General features: G+C 42.3%; 1 protein-coding gene across 2 annotated transcripts in view; it reads right to left on the bottom strand.

The window, feature by feature from the left end:
• The window catches only part of Armc3 (armadillo repeat containing 3), an 82,254-nt gene extending 62,899 nt beyond the window's left edge, over positions 1-19,355 (bottom strand). For both annotated transcript variants that reach the window (XM_052728856.1, XM_052728857.1), the window contains exons 1-6: positions 19,308-19,355; positions 12,475-12,592; positions 10,125-10,250; positions 3,906-3,974; positions 3,217-3,392; positions 18-212 (exon numbers count right to left, since the gene is read on the bottom strand). In XM_052728856.1, the coding sequence (XP_052584816.1) occupies positions 18-212; positions 3,217-3,392; positions 3,906-3,974; positions 10,125-10,250; positions 12,475-12,592; positions 19,308-19,355 (732 nt within the window). The remainder of the gene's footprint in view (positions 1-17; positions 213-3,216; positions 3,393-3,905; positions 3,975-10,124; positions 10,251-12,474; positions 12,593-19,307) is intronic.
• Positions 19,356-20,736: the final 1,381 nt, after the last annotated feature.

The raw sequence follows: 20,736 nt of genomic DNA, 5'->3' as shown, positions 1-20,736 counted from the left end.
GGGAATACTGCCGATACCTTGGTTTCTAGGATCTTGGAGAGCTGGTCCAGTCCTTGGTTGTCTTTCAGCATTGTCCGAGACTCCTTATCGCATGTGATAACACCCAAGGTTTTGAGAGCCAGCTGCTGGATAATTGGGTACTCCGACTTCAGGAGCTCTAACATCGGCGGGATTGGGTTTAGTTCGTGAAGTGTAGTCCGACACTGAAAATCCTGCCGTGAAATGCGAATGAGCGCATTAATAATTTCTACAACAAAATGCAATCTCAAGGATGGAGAGTGTCTATGTTCTGGCAAAGAACATTATTATGGTATAATTTCTCCATTTTTAACTCCAGATTCCAAAATAACTTATAGACAAAACAAAAAAACAAAACAAAACAAAAAAAAAAAACACAACCTCTTAAAGGACAGTAAAAAAATGTCTATTGATGCTATCTATCACTTGCAGGATTTATGTTGCTGCAAACTTCTATAAACATTATTACATTAAAATGCATACATAATACAATTCTTTTCACATGAATATACTGTTTCAAATAGTATTTTATGAAATAATGGCACGGATTCTTTATCTTTTAGGGGTTGTTTGTGAAATAGCTGCATGCATCCACTGCTGTAGATAACCCTGTGTGTGCAAATTCATAGCAGGGTTTTTTCAAATACCTGACCTTTAAGTGAAACCCTTAAGATCTCATGGAGTTGGTGTAGTTACATTCCTGCATGTGATGAACCAGTTCTGGTAGTAGTAGCAGCAGGGCAAGGAGTGTTGTATTGAATAGCGGAGAAAACTCTCAAACTTTATTACTAAATCATGATTTAAAAAAACCAAACTTAAATGTGATTAAAATAGCACTGAAGGTGCAAAGCAGGGCTGGGGAAGTAACTCAGTCAATTGAGTGTTTGCCACTTGGCCTGGGGAGATGAGTCTAGGCCACCAGAACCCACATAAAGAAACCAGAGTGGCAGTGTGCCTGTATTCCAACTCTAGGGAGACATAGCAGGTGGATTCCTGGAACTCAGTGGCCAGCCACCCTACCTTAATCATTGAGCTCTAGTTAGTGAGAGACCCTGCCTCAAAAAAAAAGGTAGAGGGTAATTGAAGAAAACTAGACATTGATCTCTGGCCTACACACTCACATGCACAGATGTGCACACACCAACATAAATGTGTATGTACAACACACACACACACACACACACACACACACACACACACACACACACTGGGAAAACTCCCACATTCAGCATAGCCTTCCTTCCTTCATCTTTTACTTAACCTCTAATTGTTCAGCTTTTTTCAGGCATAAAAGTTACAGGTGGCCTTTAAAATCATGTCCCCAGGGACTCAGAATGTGACCACCTTTGGAAAGAGAGTCACTGCTGATGTAATTAGGCAAGACAGGGTCAGCCTGGAGTATAGTCCTTAACAGTGTCCTTCTAAGGTAAAACTGATATCCTCATGAGAATGGAGATGACAAAGGCAGAGACTAGAGTGTTGTCTGCTAGCAAAAGCTGGGCAATTGAGGAATGGTTCTGCCCAGTCTCTGGAGGATGTCATATTAACACGGTAACTCTGAACCACCCAGCTTGTGGTATTTAGCTACAGCAGCCCTAATAGTCTTAGTCTCCAATGCTTCTGTTATGAAGAACTATAAAGGTTACACATCTTATTTTCACTTGAAAGAAAAAGTAGAAAAATGCACCCATGAGGAGTCCTGAGATTAAAACCACAAACCCATGTATGGAAAGTTTTAAGTCGCTGAGTGAGTTGGATGGAGAGTGACAACTACGAATAATACAAAATCATCCTGAGACAAGCCTGTGAGAGGTTTTCTAGATTAAGAGGTTCTCTAGCTTTTGAGATTATCTTGATTCTATTCGCTGATATGGAAAGACCCATCTTGTCTGTGGGACCATTCCCTGGGCAGCAGATCCTGGACTATATGAAGTGGAAGATGTTAACTGATCATGGGAATCCACTGCTTTGTGCTTCTGGACTGTGGATGTCACATGACCAGCTGCTACAAGCTCCCGCCATCTTAACTTCCCTGCCAGGATGGACTACACACTCTTGAATTATGAACCAGAACCAACTCTTTCTCCTTTAAGCTGCTTTTTGTGAGGGTGTTTAATCCCAGCAACAGGAAAATAAACTGAGATGGTGGGGGAAAGCCCATTGGATCAGGGACAGCGGAAAGAGGCTGGACTTCCTCCAGAGGATGTCTGTTTCAGGAGCATGAGGTGGTCACGTTGCACCTGAGGCCAAGAAGGTTTTCTGAGTCTCTCTCCATCCCAGTGCCTAGATACTGTCTCTCGATTACCCCTCTACCCTACCCCTCTTGCCTGTCTTAGGATTTCAGCTGACCTAAAGCTTATCATGCATGTTTGGTGGTTGTTAAGAAACCTGAGAAGGAAAAGCAGCAGAGACGGCTGGTAAGTCTTTCCAAACTGAACTGTTGTGGGTGAGAGCGGGGCACAGGGAGCATCACAGTGAGGAGGGGAGTGGCAGTTATTTCCTATTATATAGTGTATATATATATATTATACATATATTATATATATTATACACATATTATATATATTATACATATACATATTATATATATATATATATATTATACAGCCTGATGAGATAGCATTTTGCTGTCATGAATAATGAATTGCATTGAGCAGACTCAGATGACAGGTTTTTTTACTAATCAACAGTTCAAAGCTTTGGTCATTGACCAGCTGGTCCTCCAAGCCCATCAGGACTGTCCCAGTGGCTTGTGTTTATGAATGAGAATTTCTGGAAAGAAGCTGTCTGCAAAGGCTGATGCTCTCTCAGTAATGATATGCACAGGTTGGAACATTGCTGGTCCAGAGTCTAATTACCTTATCTTGTGCTAGTTTTAGCCTACATGTCTGTGTAGCATATGCACATAGTGCCCACAGAGACCAAAAGAGGGTATCAGATCCCCCTGAACTGAAGTTAGAGATGGTTATAAGCAACTATGTGGGTGCTGGGAACTGATCCTGAGTCCACCGGAAGAGCAGCAAGTGTTCTTAACCTCTGAGCCATCTCTTTAGCCCAACCCCCACAATTGGCTTTTGTCCAAAGATTATTTTTAATGGTGTTGAGGTTAAAACTCAGAGCTTCCTGCATGTTAGGCAAGCACTTTAGCTCTGAGTTGTATCCCCTGCCACCAAAACACTGTTTTAAAGCAAACCTTACCTGTACCAAGTTGTAGATGCATTCAATCGAATTCTTCTTCACATCCGGGTCTGGGCTACTCAGCAGTCTGATGAGTGGCTCCAGTCCACCATGCTCAAATATCTGTACTTTCCCCGAGTACTCGATGGACATGTTTGCGAGGCAAAGACTTGCAAATTCATGGATTATCACTTCTTCTGTAGATCACAAACAAACAAGACAATGTGTGAGCTATTTACCGAAGCTCTACTTTACAATAGGCTCTGAGGAGGGGTGTGATGATGACACACACTTGTGATCCTAGCTACTTGGCAGGCTGGGGCAGGAGGGTCTGGAGTTCCAGGGTTGTGGAATATATTGACGTGGTGGTATACTCTCTGAACATATGCAAAACCCTGGACTCAATTTTAGTAACACACACACACACACACACACACACACACACATACACACACACACACACACACACACACACACACACACACATACATACATACACACACCACAAACACACAGAGACTTTGGAATCTGAAGCTCCACAAATCTTGCTCACACCAAACTTCCTGAAAAGTTAGAATTGAGCCGTGGCTTGCAAGATTATAATGGCAACTCACAGTGGGTGGCTCATAAGTTCTTTACAACATGCAGTTTAATAAAATGTAAAAAGAACTCAGTCCCATTTAGGAAATAAATGTAGGATGCAAAGTTACCTTCCGGAGCAAGCTGAGCAATAACAGAATTCATGACCTCTAACTCCCTCAACAACTTTTTAACATCACCTACAAAGGAAGAAACAAAATATGGATGTTTGTTAAAATAATAATGGTGATTTCTGCTAAGCATTTGCTCTGGAGTTAGGTGCTTGTATAATTTTGTGGGTAAGGATATTGAGATCTAAGCAGCAACAAGGAAGTAGCAGGATGCATGCTCAGGTCAGTTGACTCTGCTCGGACACCATCTAGCCTTATGTATAAGAATTTCAAAACAAAAATTTAATATAATAAACATGTACAGGACACTGTAAGTCAACTTTTCTGATGTGTTCTGGGTCTGGCACTGCGGCTGTTATCCTTTTTAGTGTTGACCGAAAGTGCTTAGAGAGAAATGCACTGGGTTTTGAAGTTCACTTGTCTGTGCGTTCTGTTAAGCTAAGGCTAGCCAAGTACGCCCCTACTTCTTGCTGACTGAACTCCAGTTTGTTTTTTTGTTTTTTGTTTTTTGAGGAAAAAAGATACCTATTTCTTTAGTTTTGGAGCTTCTGGTTCATTTTCTTTACCTGTAAGGAAAGATTAACCCCACTAGAACTGGAGAAAAGGTCACTGAAGAGAACTGTCTAGGATGAATTTGTCCTTCTTAATTGCTGAATAGCTTTGGCATTCACTGAACACCCTTTCCTGAGGAATTCAGAGCTGTGACTTTTCTTCAATGTTCAAAACTTCTGATTTCTCTGTTTCTTTTGCAAGTGGCTGAAGGTGGAGCAAATAGACAGTAGTTTTTGTAGGTTCCAGGACCTGTAATGTCCCATGATGCTGTGTCGTGGGAAGCAGAGGTAGCCCTGAATGAATGTGTGTTGTTGAGAAGGACCCCAATGTCTCAGGACCCCAGGGGAACTGACAAAGCCACTCCTGGGTCAGGCTCAGGGGATTGACAAAGCCTTTTCTAGGTCAGGCGCAGGGAAATGGCAAAGCCTTCCTCCGGCCCATGTGTGAATGTTGACAGAGTTTACAGAAAATGTTGGCTACAGTTTCTTAGAGACTGTTCCCTACAAAGCCCTTCTTCTGAAACTGGCTAAGCCCTCTTCTCTGTGCTGTACATAATAAACTCACTGAGGTTCTGGGTTCTTTGGGTAGAACTTGCTGCCCTCCATCACAGTGAGTACAACGCCCCTGAGCCCAGTCTTTCCGTATGTCTGTCTGTCATTTCTTCCTTCCTGTCTCAACTCAGTCAGGTGTCCAGCCCAAGCTGTGCTGGACACAGTAGGGGATGACATTTATGGTCCAACACCAGGTTTTAAAAGACATTTTCTCCACTAATTGACAGGTAACAGCCTTAGCATAATACTTAGATCCTTGCAAGGTTCTGGGAACCAAACTTCATGCACTCTGTCGCAGCAAGTACTGTTCTCCTGATGCCAGTCGGCATGGTTGAGAATAATTTTTGTGACAACGGTAGCAAAAACCCTTATTTTTAGATGCTTGAAAAAAAACCCGCTACTATTTCTGGAATTTTAGATCTCCAAACACTTTCCCCATACATATAAGACATCCCCACACTTCAAAATTTCTTGATGTGTCCCTGACCTTAAGGCAGACCATGTTGGTGCCTGGGGGCTCTCAATTACTGCCTTTCTATGTGATTGGCAGTCACATGGAAAGCCCATAGCTGTACGACCCTTGTGGCCTCAAGTGGACATCTCACCTTGCTTTGCCAAAACAAGCTAAAAGTGTCCGTCAGAGAGTCCCATGCTGTGAAATTTAGATCAAATGACCAGAGATGCACAAGAACCACCCCGGCGGTCCACGCCGTCTGCTGAGCCATCCTCCCTGCTTGATGGGTAATTCTAGTTCACTGCAGCTCTGTGAATCGGTGACCCAGCTGACGGACTTATTCTGCTTTTGACACTAGATGGTTCAAAGAATCTAATATTTTTTCTTGATGTTAAATCAGCAAAAAAATACCAGGCAAGGTGCTCTTTCAAGCACTGTAAACACAATATTAGTCTCGGCTCCTTCTTTTTCAACAGTGAAGTTCCTCAGCTAGGGCAACTGGATGGAAATTCTGACCTGTGCTGGGGCCAGGTGAACAGCATCTGGCTGAGCAGGGTGCCACCCATAATTTCTGGTCAAGGCAGATCTGCCAGTAACTTTAATGCCTGCTCTAACTTCATCAGATCTGTTTCGATTGCATTTACTTTTTAGACAGAACCTCACTATGTAGTCCCAGCAGAGCTAAAATTCATTATGGTGGCCAGGCCAAACTCACTGCAATTTCTCTGCCTCAGCCTCCCCATACTGACATTACAGGTGGGTACCACTATATCAGGCTTGATTACTGTCCCTAACACTGTATCTTGATTTTACCATCTAATTCATTCTTGACCATCTACCAGTTTATAGAACCATCTTTCTCTGGTGGCTTTGGGATTCTGATGAACTCTCTGTAGGTGACTACCACCACTGCATCTGTAGCTGACTGCAGTCACTGCATCTGTGGCTGACTACCACCACTGCATCTGTAGCTGACTGCAGTCACTGCATCTGTGGCTGACTACCACCACTGCATCTGTAGCTGACTGCAACCACTGCATCTGTGGCTGACTACAACCACTGCTTCTGTGGCTGACTACAACCACTGCTTCTGTGGCTGACTACCACCACTGCATCTGTGGCTGACTACCACCACTGCATCTGTGGCTGACTACCACCACTGCATCTGTAGCTGACTATACCACTGCATCTGTAGCTGACTGCAACCACTGCATCTGTGGCTGACTACAACCACTGCATCTGTGGCTGACTACAACCACTGCTTCTGTAGGTGACTACCACCACTGCATCTGTGGCTGACTACCACCACTGCATCTGTGACTGACCAGCACCACTGCATCTGTGGCTGACTACCACCACTGCATCTGTGGCTGACTACCACCACTGCATCTGTGGCTGACTACCACCACTGCATCTATGACTGACTACCACCACTGCATCTGTGGCTGACTACCACCACTTCATCTGTGGCTGACTACCACCACTGCATCTGTGGCTGACTACCACCACTGCATCTGTGGCTGACTACCACCACTTCATCTGTAGCTGACTACCACCACTGCATCTGTAGCTGACTGCAACCGCTACATCTGTGGCTGACTACAACCACTGCATCTGTGGCTGACTACAACCACTGCATCTGTGGCTGACTACCACCACTGCATCTGTGGCTGACTACCACCACTGCATCTGTGGCTGACCAGTACCACTGCATCTGTGGCTGACTACCACCACTGCATCTGTGGCTGACTACCACCACATCTGTAGCTGACTACCACCACTGCATCTGTAGCTGACTACCACCACTGCATCTGTAGCTGACTGCAACCACTGCTTCTGTGGCTGACTACAACCACTGTTTCTGTGGCTGACTGAAACCTCTTTATCTGTGGCTGACTACCACCACTGCATCTGTAGCTGACTACCACCACTGCATCTGTGGCTGACTACCACCACTGCATCTGTAGCTGACTACAACCACTGCATCTGTAGCTGACTACCACCACTGTATCTGTAGCTGACTACCACCACTGCATCTGTGGCTGACTACCACCACTGCATCTGTAGCTGACTACCACCACTGCATCTGTAGCTGACTACTATCACTGCATCTGTTGTGTGCTCTGAATGAATTAAACACAAACTGACAAAAGAAAGAAAACAGTGGCACTTGGGTTTTGGCCAAAATAGAAGGTCCAGTAAGGTAATTTCAGTGTCTTTTTTAATCACTGCAGCTTGGCACAGACACATAGCTCAGTAACTTCCAGAAGAGGAGGAAGAGGGAAAAAGGAGAGGAAGGAGAGGAAGGGGAGGAAGAAAATGGGGAGAGAAGGATATGAAAGAGAAGGGGGAGGAGTAAGCAGAAGGGAAGGAGGAGGAAGAGAAAGTGGAAAAGGAGGAAGAGGAAAAAGAAGAGGAGAGGAAGGAGAAGGGGGAGGGAGAGGGGGAAGAAAAACAGAAAAGGAAGAAGTAGAGGAGATTGTGAAACGAGAACTGTCTCTCACATGAAGTTTTAGTGCCAGCATCCTGTTGACACATCAGTTTATCTGCCATGAGCACAGTTGTTCACTGAGTATGAAGCCACAGGAAGGCACATGTTTCTAAGAGGCATCCGTTGTTGTTGTTGTTAGACACGTCAACAATGCTGTAACTGAGCAGTGTGGAGGTGCATTCATTCACAGATCAGCCTGGAGGCATGACTCTCCTTAGGATCCAATGGCTACTTGCTCAACTTTTATCCAGGTTTTCTAGGACATGCATGACAAGTGAACCTATAGCTGTGAACATGTTGATTCTTCCAAGAAAAGGAGACCTTGCCAAGCAGCTCGGAATGCCACGTGTTAGCCACATCATCAAATACAAATCAATCAATTCAAATAATTTTTTCATCGAATGGAATCAAAAGAAAGCCTTTCATTATACCATAATTGTTCATCACACCAGACATGTGTTCACGACCTGTCATCATTCTTCAGACAAGAGAACCAGGTACTTACTGGGACCCTGAGGGCAGCAGCGCTGTCCCCACTGGATGAGCAGGTACTGACCAAAACCAGCTGATAGGGTGGGTTTGGGGCCTGGGAGCTCCCAGAGAACCCCTCACTTAACACCCACATGTGAAAATATTTCTTTAAAATTTTAAAAAATTTAATCATGTGGATATGTGTGCGGGTATGTGTATGTGGGTGCAGACGCAAGAGGGCACCAGAGGACATGGATTCCCCCTTAATCTGAAGTTACAGGCAACCATGAACCATCTAGTATGGGTGCTGGGAACCAAACTCCAGTCCTCTGTAAGAGCAGGATGCACTCTTTACTGCTGAACCATCTCTCCAGTCCCTAATTCTTAGTAATTAAGGTCACAAAATCCCCTAGAAACCCATAAAATGCAATTTATATGTATCCTGAGCTGAGAGTTTTCACTGACAATTTGCAGTTTCTCAAGAAATAAATACCTTATGTATTAGATGATAGATGAATGAATGAAGAAGTGAGAGAAATAATAGAAATTAAGAACAAAAACAAACAGAAAAAGTCATTGAAAATGTAAATATCTGTGCATATCACATGTTGTCTAGAAAAACTGCCAACTGGAGACAGAAAGATAAGAACCATGATGTACCCTGTAGAGGTCATGGTAAGGGACAGAATGATGACCTTAGCCACATACTGTAACTGGGAGACTTGGGTTTATTTCTGCTACCCTTGTTCCATGGTTGAATTCATTCTCTATTAAGAGTATCATTGAATCTTTTTTGTAGTTACAAAGATATTGGCTCAAAATACTTTTTGAAACTTTGTAAGTTACAAAATTTGTGACTCAAAAGCTACCCTAAAACACAGAGAAGTGACTTATGCCTGGGCAAAGACATCTTGTGCACAAGCAGAGACTACTGTTGTTGGCACGGATCTGCCAAACTTCTGTTTTGAAAGCCAGAAGAGCATGTTTTAGCTAATACTATAGTACCACACTCCTAAATAAACGAAAATATTTGAACCAAATCATAGATCTGATTCAGGAGTATTCAACTTAATCAATGTGAATTCAATATATACAACTAAAGTTTTTATACAAGCAATAGTTAGCAGTTTTTAAAAGTGAATTTATCCAAATCCGCTGTGGGCTTCATATACTAGGGAATTTATATGAAATATAACTGACATGTGTGCAGGAAAATCACACTATACTAACTCGAGTTGGGGGAGAGAACCATCTTAAGAGATAATTTCTTTCCTAACCTGTTAGACAAAATAGCATCACTAACTTTGAGGTGAGACTTTTATGTATTTTTATATTTTTATGTCCATATCTATTAAAATAGGAAATCTGGGCTGCATAAATGGTTCAGTGCTCAAGAGCCTTTGCTGCTCTTCCAGAGAACCTAAGTTTGGTTCCCAGCACCCACACTGGACAGGTCACAACTACCTGTAATTCCAGTTCTAGGAGATCCAATGCCCTCTTCTGCCCTCTATGGGCATTTGTACTCACATGCAGATACATACACATTAAACACATCTTTTAAAACTATGAAATCATTTGTTACACTGTACTGCTTTTTTTTCTTCTGCTGTTAAAGTTGGCTTAAATAAAATTCAGGCTAATCTCTTAAAGTTAACTTTGAAAGAAGGAGAATTTGTTCCTTTCCAAACATTGTTACTTACTGTTGGAAGCCAGGATGCCAAAGATCATCGTAGCATTTCTTCTTACAATTTTGTCTTCATGGGTAAGCAGTTTGGTCAAGGGCTCCACAGCTCCAAGTTCAAGGAGAGTTGCTTTATTCTCCTCACCTGACAGACACCACAGGTAAAACAAGACCATGCATGAATGCCTTCTGTCTCCTTGGAGGTCCGCCTAGTGTTAGCCCAGAACAAATCTGGGGTTCCAGCACCCTGGACATGCACTTCTCTCTCTGCCCTTCACATAGGATAGAATACCTTGACTAATCTTTCAAGTTAAACAAATCTTGGGCTCTTCACATGAAACTCAGTTGTTGGATCTAATTTGCTAGTGTTTTCTTTACAAATTCCTCATCCATGTTCAAGAGACATACTGAGCTGAAGATTGCCTCATTTTTTTTTTTTTTGGCCAGCTCACAGTTTCTGTTCACTTTTTATTATTGTTTTCTGTTCCATCAATTTCTTTTCAGATACCCATTATATTTATTACATTTATTTATATGACTTTGAGTTTAATTTCTCCTTTACCATTGCTCTTTCTTCAAGAAGAAATGCAACTATTTGTTTGAAACTTCTAAAAATTGACCTTTGGGCATGTGAGTGTGTATTTAGCATGTTAGGGCACGCACATGGATAGAAGTCAAAGAACAGCTGGCCCCTACCTGAGGGATGGCTTCTACACGAGGGATCCAAACTCAGGGCAGCACTTTTGCTCACCGAGCCCCCTCTGACCCTAACATGGTACAATACATTTTTATCTAAACACCCATTTAACAGCACTCTCTACATTTTTATAGATTACTTCAATTCTCACTTTTATCGCCCATTTTCTTTCACTCATGAGTTACACAGGAGTATGCTGCTCACTTTCTGAGTATTGAATGATGACCCAGAATATCTGGTATTATTGATTTCTGACGTGATTCCTCTGTGGTATGGAGATACATTTTGAATAGCTTAGAGTCCCTTAAAGCTTGCTTCGTCCTGTTTTATGCCCCACAATGCAGTGTACTGAGATAAGTATTCTCGAATATACTCTTGAGAAATAATGTTCACTCCACAGTTCTTAAGCTCTGTCAATACTAGGTTAAATTCATCAGTATTGATGGTCAAATCTTCCATATTCTTAGACTTGCAGTCTATTTATTCTTTCATTTATTGAGAAAAGGGTTTTGAATCCTCTCTCTGGGGAGTGTCTGTGTGAATGCTCATCCCTCCCCACAGTACCAGCGTTATTCGTTCGGAAGGTCCTATTTTAGGTCCATAGCTAGAGAAGATTTTCTTTAGCCCTTTGATTATTTGACCTCTTTATCATAATGAAATGACCTCTGGCTCCTTTTACTGTTTACTTTTCTTATATTATTATAACCACTCCAGGTTTATTTTGATTAGTCTTTTCATGAGATATCTCTTTTCATCTTTTATTTGAGCCTTTACATTCTAAGTGTCTTTCTTGAAGGCAGCATGTAATTTGCTTTTGCTTTTTAATTCAATAAAACAGTCTCTCCCTGTTGTTAAATTTTATTTTAACGGAATTTTATTCACCTGTAAAGGAAGATGAAACTATAAAATTAACATGAAAATGGACAGAACCAGGAAACCTTAAGTGAGGTAAGCCAGGCTCAGATGCTCTCTCTCTCCTCCATGGATTGTAGCTTCTAACTGTTAAAAATGCACATCCAAGGGGGAGGAACTGTGAGTAAAGACAAGGAAACCAGAAAAGGGCCATTGAGACTGCACAAATGGAGGTTGAAGGGAGGGGGATGGGAGACAACAGAACAGAGTGGAAATGGGGCATACTGGGGGTGAAAGGCTACTGTATGGAAGGGAGCATGGAGATGGGGGTGGTGGCGGCCTTGACATTAACTCTTCTTATCACTACTGTTTGTACACAGGGATATTTATTTTATACTTCAGGTTATGATCCAATGCAAGTTTATCTTACTGCTCAAACGGTGGCTCTTTTTGCTCCTGTGGCATTTATTCTTATTGGTTGATTAAATAAATGAGTGAGTGACCAAGCGAGTGAATAAGAGATGGGAAAGACAAGGGTATTACTATGTACCCAGGCTCGCTTTCCATCTACAACCCTCCTGCCTCCACCTCCCAAATCCCGAGATGACAAGCATGTGCCACTGTGCCCGACTCCTGGTCTAGATGACTGTTCTGTGCTGTGACCGACCCTTGGAACCCGAGTAAAGCACCAGGGAGGCACACTGCCTTCAAGTGGGCACTGATGTCATTCACACGGGAAGTAAGCTACAGACTAGTGAAGAAATGCCTGGTATGTAGTAAACAGGAATGAGATAGGAAGATAAACTGAAAAGATCCAAACCTTTCAAAGCAAATTTATAAATGGCTTCGCAAGCTTTGGCTAAAATCTCCTCCTCTGGAGAGTTGAGCATTAGCACCACGGTGGCTGCTTTTTTGCTTTCAATTGTGAGTGGGTCGAACTGAAAAGCAAAACGAAGAGTAATTGGGTTCATTCGTAATTCCTAAATGTCACATAAAAAGGAACAGTGGCTTAAAATTGAAAGAGGCCACAATCCTGCAAAAGGATGTGGTCATGGCCCAGTAGGTGAACTGGAAAGTTCCTCTTTCAGGAAGAAATCCCTGGAGCTGAAGAGATAGCTCAGTGGTTAAGAGTACTGGCTGCTCTTCCAGAGGACCCAGGTTCAATTCCCAGCACCCACATGGTGGCTCACAACCTCTGTAATTCCAGTTTCCAGGGGGTCTGATGTTTTCTTCTGGCCTCTGTGGGCACCACATGTATGTGGTGTACAGACACACGTGCAAGTGAAACACCTATACACATAGAATAAAATGAAAGAAAAAGTCTTAAAGACCACTGGCAGCCCTCTGATTCCCAGAGAGCCGTGGGAAGGGGAGAGAGAGTTACAGATGCGGATTCTCAGCTTGACTCAGACAAGTTGCTGAAGCTTCTAGAATGCTGCTTCCTTCTTCTGTGTTCTAGGGATAAAAGCACATGTCTGGAGTAACCAAGGGAGGGCTAGGGAGGTTATGATGAAGCACTTAGCCCATTGTCCGGCACATCACACATATGCTCACTAAAATAAATATGTATTACTATTATTCTAAGCCCTCACACAAGAATCCTTGAGTACATCTGGTGCCCTGTCTCAACAGTCAATGTGTCCATTCCACCTACCAGACTCCTAGTGGAAAAGCAGGAATAACATATGTGACACAAGAACGAGGATGAAAAAAAGGGGCAAATGTACATAATGGGATACAACCTTGAGTAAGTTCTGGAAAGGGGTAATGGGAGCACAGCAGCACAGAGGAAATCTGTAGGACTCTGAGATTTGTGTCATGCTGAGTCTGGGCAATTCTTGTGTAGCAAAACCAAGCAAGACCAAACTTATAGCACCGGTGCTTTCTGTGGACAGGGAGCAGTGAATCATGACACTGTTTCCTTCCGTCTCCAGAGACAAATGGAGGGAGGAGGAGTTCTGTGGATGATGCAGGCAGAGGGAGGAGGAGTTCTGTGGATGATGCAGGCAGTTCTGTGGATGATGCAGGCAGTTCTGTGGATGATGCAGGCAGTTCTGTGGATGATGCAGGCAGTTCTGTGGATGATGCAGGCAGTTCTGTGGATGATGCAGGCAGTTCTGTGGATGATGCAGGCAGATGGATTCCCAAGTGTTACTGGGTTCTTTGGGATGACTCTTCCTATCTGAACATCGCAGTATGTTTGGGAATATGAGGTGACGTCATTGTGTGAAACTGGGAAACTAAAAAGGAAAGGGAGATGGATGATGGAGGCAACTTAAAAGGATGTATCTGGAATGGGAAAAAAATCATACAGAGAAGAAAAGCCTGTTGGAGTTTTGAAAAAATATTACATTCTTAGTTTCTCTCTCTCTCTCTCTCTCTCTCTCTCTCTCTCTCTCTCTCTCTCTCTCTCTCTCTCTCTGTGTGTGTGTGTGTGTGTGTGTGTGTGTGTGTGTGTGTGTGTACACGTGTGTGTGCAAATACATGGAAGGTCAAAGAACAACTCAGAGGGGTAGGCTCTCTCCTTCTACCATGTGGATCCTGGGGACTGAACTCAGGTCATCAGGCTTGGTGGCATACACCTTTATCTGCAAATGCCTTCTGCCATATTGTAGGACAGTAGTGTCTCAACATTGCTAAAGGGTTTCTGTGTCTAAACACCCATGTAAAAAAGATGAGTGCAGTAGTGACGGTCTGTGATCCCAGTGCTGGGGAGGCACACAGGAGGACTTTTTAGCCAAATCAATGCACTCTGGGTTCATTGACAGACCTATCTCAAAAAACCAAGGGTGAAAAATGGTTGGATAAAATATCTGATGTTGACCTCTAGCCTCCAAATACATGAACAAACATGCAAATGCATCTGAACACACACACGCACACACACACACACACACACACACACACACACACACACACACACTTCTGGCTTGATAGCAAATGTATAGTTAATGTCACAAGAAAACGCCATGTTTCCCCCAAGTAGTTCTACCATTTTGCAATCCCACCATCAATGTCCCTGTATCCAGCACAGTGTGTCTGCTTCATTGGGCCTTCTTTGTCTCTGCAATGGTTTCTAGGTTATGGATATTGACTTTTGGTAGAAGTATTGTATTTACATATTTTATCTTTGTGTGATGGAATAGTCCCTTTTCTTAAATTTCCTTAAAATTTGTGTTAAGAACATATTCTTCTTAAAAAAATTATCACTATGAAATGTCCACCTTTTTATTTGATAAAAGTGTTTGTTCTGCAATTATATTTTGTTCGATATGCAGGCACTTTCTTGTGATTAGTGTTTGCATGGTATGCATGTCTTTGTTTTCACTCTTAACCCATGTATCCTTGTATCCATGTATCCTTAAAGGTTTCTTTTTTTTCTCTTCTGCTGAGCTCCCCTTAAAGGTTACTTGAGTGTTGTCTTTTCATCAAATTTGACAATTTCTCATCTTAAAAATACATATATATATATATATATATATATATATATATATATATAGAGAGAGAGAGAGAGAGAGAGAGAGAGAGAGAGAGTATTATTATTGATATGGTTGAGTTCTATTAACTATCTTGTTATCTGTCTCCACTTTCTCTAATCTGTTCTTTTTCCTGTCTTCTTTTTTTGGTAACTGAATATATTTTTAGCTTCCTATTTTATTTCCTCTAATGGTTTATTGATTGTTTTCCTGGTATGATTCACATTTTCCTTTTTTTCCATCCTTAATTATTTTTATTGGCTACCCAATATTGTGAAAACTGTGTAGCTGAGTGTATAGATCTTTTTCCTTGGTAATGGGGATGAAAGGAACTCAAAGGATATTGGATGTTGCTATGGCGAACTTATCCTACACCTGGGTCAACGCTGTCTACTTCAAGCTCATTTTTAAACCTTGCTGTGCAAATCCAGCAAAGCCTTTACCATACGGCAAGGCTGGCCATACTGTAAAGGTCTGGCACTTCTGGAGACTCTACCTAACAATGCTCTAGAAATTCAGTCAGACTCTCTTATCAAAAATCTGATCCCCAGATTCATGCGAGCTCTAAAAACCATTCGGTTCATAGCTTTTTAGTAGCTCATGCATGTTATTTTTCATGTCTAGTTCCACCTAGACAGCTTAGACCTTCACATCTCCAGGGACCATTAACCAGACTTCTCTGCTGTTGGCCCTTCCTGGTTGGTTCTCTGTGCTATAGACTCCAGGCAAAACTTTCTAAACAAATCTCTCTTATTTTGAAACAAAAACCAATTTTTCTTTAGATACTACTCACCCTGTGCCCTTCCTTCCCTTCCATGGTCAAAAACATAATGAAATGTGACTTTTCTCCATTTTCTACTGGCTGCACATATCCCAGCTGAACTGAACTTTCATCAGACTCCGAAGAGACCACTTCTAAGGCTCCCACCAGTGGCCACCACGTCACCTGACACTGACCATTTCTAGATCATTTCATTTCTTTCCTTAATAACAGTTGAAGCTATGGGCCTCCGTGTCCTGTTGGGCCTCCTGAGTTCAGTTTGTGGAGTTAAGTTGGCTTATCAGGGTACTGTCTTTTGATATCAGGAGACCTAAACCATCAGCTGGCTTCAAAAGGTGCATTCTGTTACTGAAATCACAGGCAGAAGTGTCCAGAGTTTCTGTCCCACCTTCCCAAGGCTCCCTGACTGTCTGTCACAGCTCTAGACATCCTAGACGCCAAACAGTTCCCCAACATTCCCGCTGCCTGTTCTTCCCACCAGCCCACACTTGGGACAGACTTAACCCCCACTTCAGATCTTTAATCTTCTAATATAACTCGTCCTCTTTTCTTCTCTCTCTCCTCTCCTCCTCCCTCTCTCTTCCTCCCCCATCTCTCTGTATATGTGGTGTGTCCTTGTAAGTGTGAGTGTATCTGGAGATGTGTGGTGTGTACATGTTAGTGTGAGTGCATCTGGAGACCAGGGTGTGACATATGTGTCTTTTATCAATCAGTCTTCACCTTTTTGTTCCTTTTTTGGGAAACAGGGTCTCTTACCTTGTACTAGACTGACTAGCCACTGAGCTTCAGGATCTATCTGTCCCCCTCCTCTCGTGTCCCCGACCCAGTACTGGAGTTATAGACAAGAGTCACCATGTCTAACTCCTTTACAGGTTCTGAGGATCTGAATTCAGGTACTCATGTTTCTTTCTTTCTTTCTTCTTTCCTTCCTTTCTTTTCTTTTCTTTTTCTTTTGTTTTTTTGACATTAGCTTCCCCTTTGCTGCCCAGATTGGCCTTGAACTCCCAAACTCAAGCAACCTGTCTGCCTTAGCCTCCAGAGTAGCCAAGACTACAGTCATACCATAGAGCACTAAATTTCAATTAATTGTTGAATATTTTAAAGCTTGTTTTATGAGCACATGACTAACTTTTCAGTGATTGCAGGCGAGCATGCTATGAGAACTACAATCTTCAAGGAGGTAGAGTACATAAAAATCCATTGAAGCATGAGTGATAAATAAGCACCGTTTAATCTCTCCTGGAGAGATTTCGTCAACACTCTGATGTGTTACTGTGCCTTCCAGCCATCATTAGGAACAAGGCAATATAGATTATGGGAAGCATAAAGGAAGACGGAGGCCGTAAGAGCTGCATGCTAAAGAGCAGGTCTGCGGTAGAAATGCCAGTGCTTGGCAGAGAGCGGAGGCGCTTGGCGTGGTATTTGTTTCTCCTGCAGGGCCCACAGCATTATAGTAATTTTTTATTTAAAAAGGTGCTGAGAATGAAATGACGGCTGTAACAGAATGCCACTCGACTAAATAAATAATCCTGAGCTGTAATCACATAGGCCATCTGCTTCCCCACGAGGTAGTCAGTCACCAGCAAGCTTGTTGTGAAATTACAATGTCACACTCTGTGTAAAATGAACGGTGAGCCAAAATTACTGCAGAAAGAATGAAAGTAGGAAGAAGCACCTGGCTGAGCTCTGCTTTTTAAGGCCAGTCTGCTGAGAGGCCAGAGGAGTACAGAGATGGTCTCACAGCACCTTTAAGGAAGTGCACCCATGAGAAACCATAGTCTCCCAGCTCAGTTAAGGAAATGCAGCCATGAGAAACCGCTGTCCAACAGAGCTTCTGAGACAGAGATGTTCCTCATTTCGCCCTTCCGATATGGTGCTCACAGGGCACACCTGTTTGCTGTGCTTTCGTCCTTTCTTTTTGAGACAGGGTCTCACTGTCTAGTCCAGGTTGGCCTTAAAGCACTGATCCTCCTTCCTCAGCCTCTGGAGTCCTGATGTGGCAAGCACACACCACTGCACCTGGCTCCCATGTAGTTCTGGGGCACTTGGAGTGGAGGCTAGTGCTTGACACTACTCTAAGCACTTGATGCTGTCTAGTGCTCATTATTGGGAGTGGGTATGCCTCTGAGGTGGGTATTGTCACATCCTCCCTGTAACATAGAGAGGTCTGAAAATGTACCCAATGCACAACTGGGTGTAAGAGGGTGGTAGATTAGCTTCATCATAACTCTATTAGAAAGTATCATATACCTTGGTGGTCATCAGTGTGTGTGTGTGTGTGTGTGTGTGTGTGTGTGTGTGTGTGAGAGAGAGAGAGAGAGAGAGAGAGAGAGAGAGAGAGAGAGAGACAGAGAGAGACAGAGAGAGACATAAAGAGACAGAGACAGAGACAGAGAGACAGAGACAGAGACAGAGAGAGACAGAGACAGAGCAGAGTCCTGAGGATTCCTACGATAACAAATATTATTTGCTGCACTACATGCCAACCACTGAGAACGTCATATAATTTACTTTGGATTAATAATATAGCAATCCAAATGAGATGGAGAACACAATTCCCATTTCAAAGATGAAGAAAACTGAAATAGTTTGGCCAAATTTGGCAACTTGGTCAAAGTGATTAATACAGTTTATAAGGAGCCATGCCGAGAGAAAGCTTCCAGTCTTGACTGTAATGCTCTAACTTGGAGGGCAGCTTTCTTGCGGTACTTGCCAGTTTTTGCAAGCTTGGGAAACCCTCATTGCTATTTGTACTGTCTGGTGACACACACATCAAACACGTTTTGAAAAAAGACTCCAAAGTCAGTGTCATCAAAGGTGGTTTCCACTGCAACATCGTCTTTCAGTAACTGATTAAAGTAAGCAGATAAACCATACATTTAGGAGTGAAAAGGGCTCTCTGAAGGGGCCATGTTGATGCTTAACATGTAGAAGAGAAGGAGCCAATGATCCCAGACTACTTTCTAACTGGAAAAAAATGGGACATCTCATGTCCAAGACCATCAGCAGATGCCATACAGAAGTATGTAAGCACTTCTCCTTATTTTTAAAAATTCCCTTGGATAATTCATGTTAATGAGAGGCTAGTGAACATAAAGTTGAAGTGCTTAAAAGAACACAATGAAACTATTTATCCATTAACTAGACTGCAAACATGCTATCTACATACTAGAAAAGCTAGTAATCGCTGTTTAATTGTGCTAATTATATAATGACAACGTTGTAAATGTTTGTTTATATTCTGTTAGGTTTCTCTGACTAATATTATCATTAGTCAGACTTTGGACTTCTGCCACCATGCATTCATGTATACCGTGGGACATGCCAAACTGTCGGAACAATTTATTTTTAAAACTGGTGGTTAAACTCTTGCTGGCATTTGCACCAGAAACTTACCACATCCTTAGGGGGAGGTTCGACTTCCTTCTTTATCTTTTTACCCATCCTAGAAAAGAAAGATGCAAAAAATGTGATCTGCACTAATAAATTTGTCCATCCTCCGTCTCTCAGTCATCCGTGCCCTTGGGAGAAGGGTCGTTTCTTCGTCACATGTTTACCAATTAAAGCATGCAATTCATGAAGGAATTCCTGCAAGGGCACAAACTGTTTCATATGTCCCTGTTGGAAGCACTGATTTTCAAAGAACTTATTGATAAGATTTTTGAGTACTGGCGTTTTGTTCAGTTTAGAAAGGTGAGTGCATTGGTGACCTAACTTCTGACTAAATGAGCAAGAGCACATTTACACACCACCTATGTTGGGCTTGAGATGAAGTCTTTGAGACCCATATGACATCCCACAAAACAGGCATGTGTGTCCTTTTTTGAATGCAACTATGTCCTGTACCTGCAGGTATCTAGCACGTGATATGAATTCAGTATTATGAAAGTCATTAGTTCTATTTTTCCTGTGACTAATGCTTTGGTGAAAGGAAGAGCAAGTTACCAAAGTCTTGAGAGAAGTCTCCAGATGTAGAAAATCCCTGGAGAGGGCCTTCAGGATTAGTTCAAATTGCTTGTCAGGAGTCAAAAGCTGCTCCTGGTCTTAGAGACACTGGGCAGAATGCATTGAATGTATTAAAAGGCCGCAAAATCACAGTAACTCAGAGGCTTTGAAAGACACCCATTCCATGTGACTGACATGAATTGTGAGGCCTATGAAGAACTTGGCAGGCTTATCCTATCCTGGGGTACCTTATGCCTTATCAAGTATACTAAAATGTTAAAAAAAATACCCACATTCTCCATTAAACACAATTTTGTATAAGTATATTTTAGATTTATTTATTTTATGGGGGGGTATTTTTGCTTTCATGTATGTGCATTATGTGCATGCCAGTTCCCCAGGAAACCAGAAAAGGATGTTGCATCCCCTGAAACTGGAGTTACAGACTTGTAAGCCACAATGTGGGTGATGAGACCCAAGCATGGTCCTTTAGAAGAACAACAAATGCTCTTAACCACTGAGCCATCTCTCCAGCCTCCAAATTTCTATCAGGATTTGCTTTTTTAACTACTCAGCAACTAGTGTGGAAATTTGAAAATTCTTACAAACTGGGAAATCTGTCTTCAAATGTATGGAGATGGAAGATAAATAAAACACTAAAATATCAGTTTTCAATTTTCTTTCCATATATAGAGCTAGCATTTTTCTCAAATCTCAGATATTCATGTATGCTTGAAAAGTGCATAGGCCCTTGACTTTGGGCCTGTTTCATCCAGAACATAGAAACCATTCTGAAACACGGAGAAGCTATCATAGGGTAAGTTCATAGGTCAAGATAAGTTCATAAGCAATTCTAAGACACAGCAGGACCTGCTATATA

This window comes from Peromyscus californicus, unplaced genomic scaffold, assembly GCF_007827085.1.
Source record: "Peromyscus californicus insignis strain IS unplaced genomic scaffold, ASM782708v3 Scaffold_8__1_contigs__length_139910024, whole genome shotgun sequence".
Classification (NCBI taxonomy): Eukaryota; Metazoa; Chordata; class Mammalia; order Rodentia; family Cricetidae; genus Peromyscus; species Peromyscus californicus.
The sequence above is the reverse complement of the archived record's forward strand: the minus strand, read 5'-3'. Positions and strand labels throughout refer to the sequence as shown.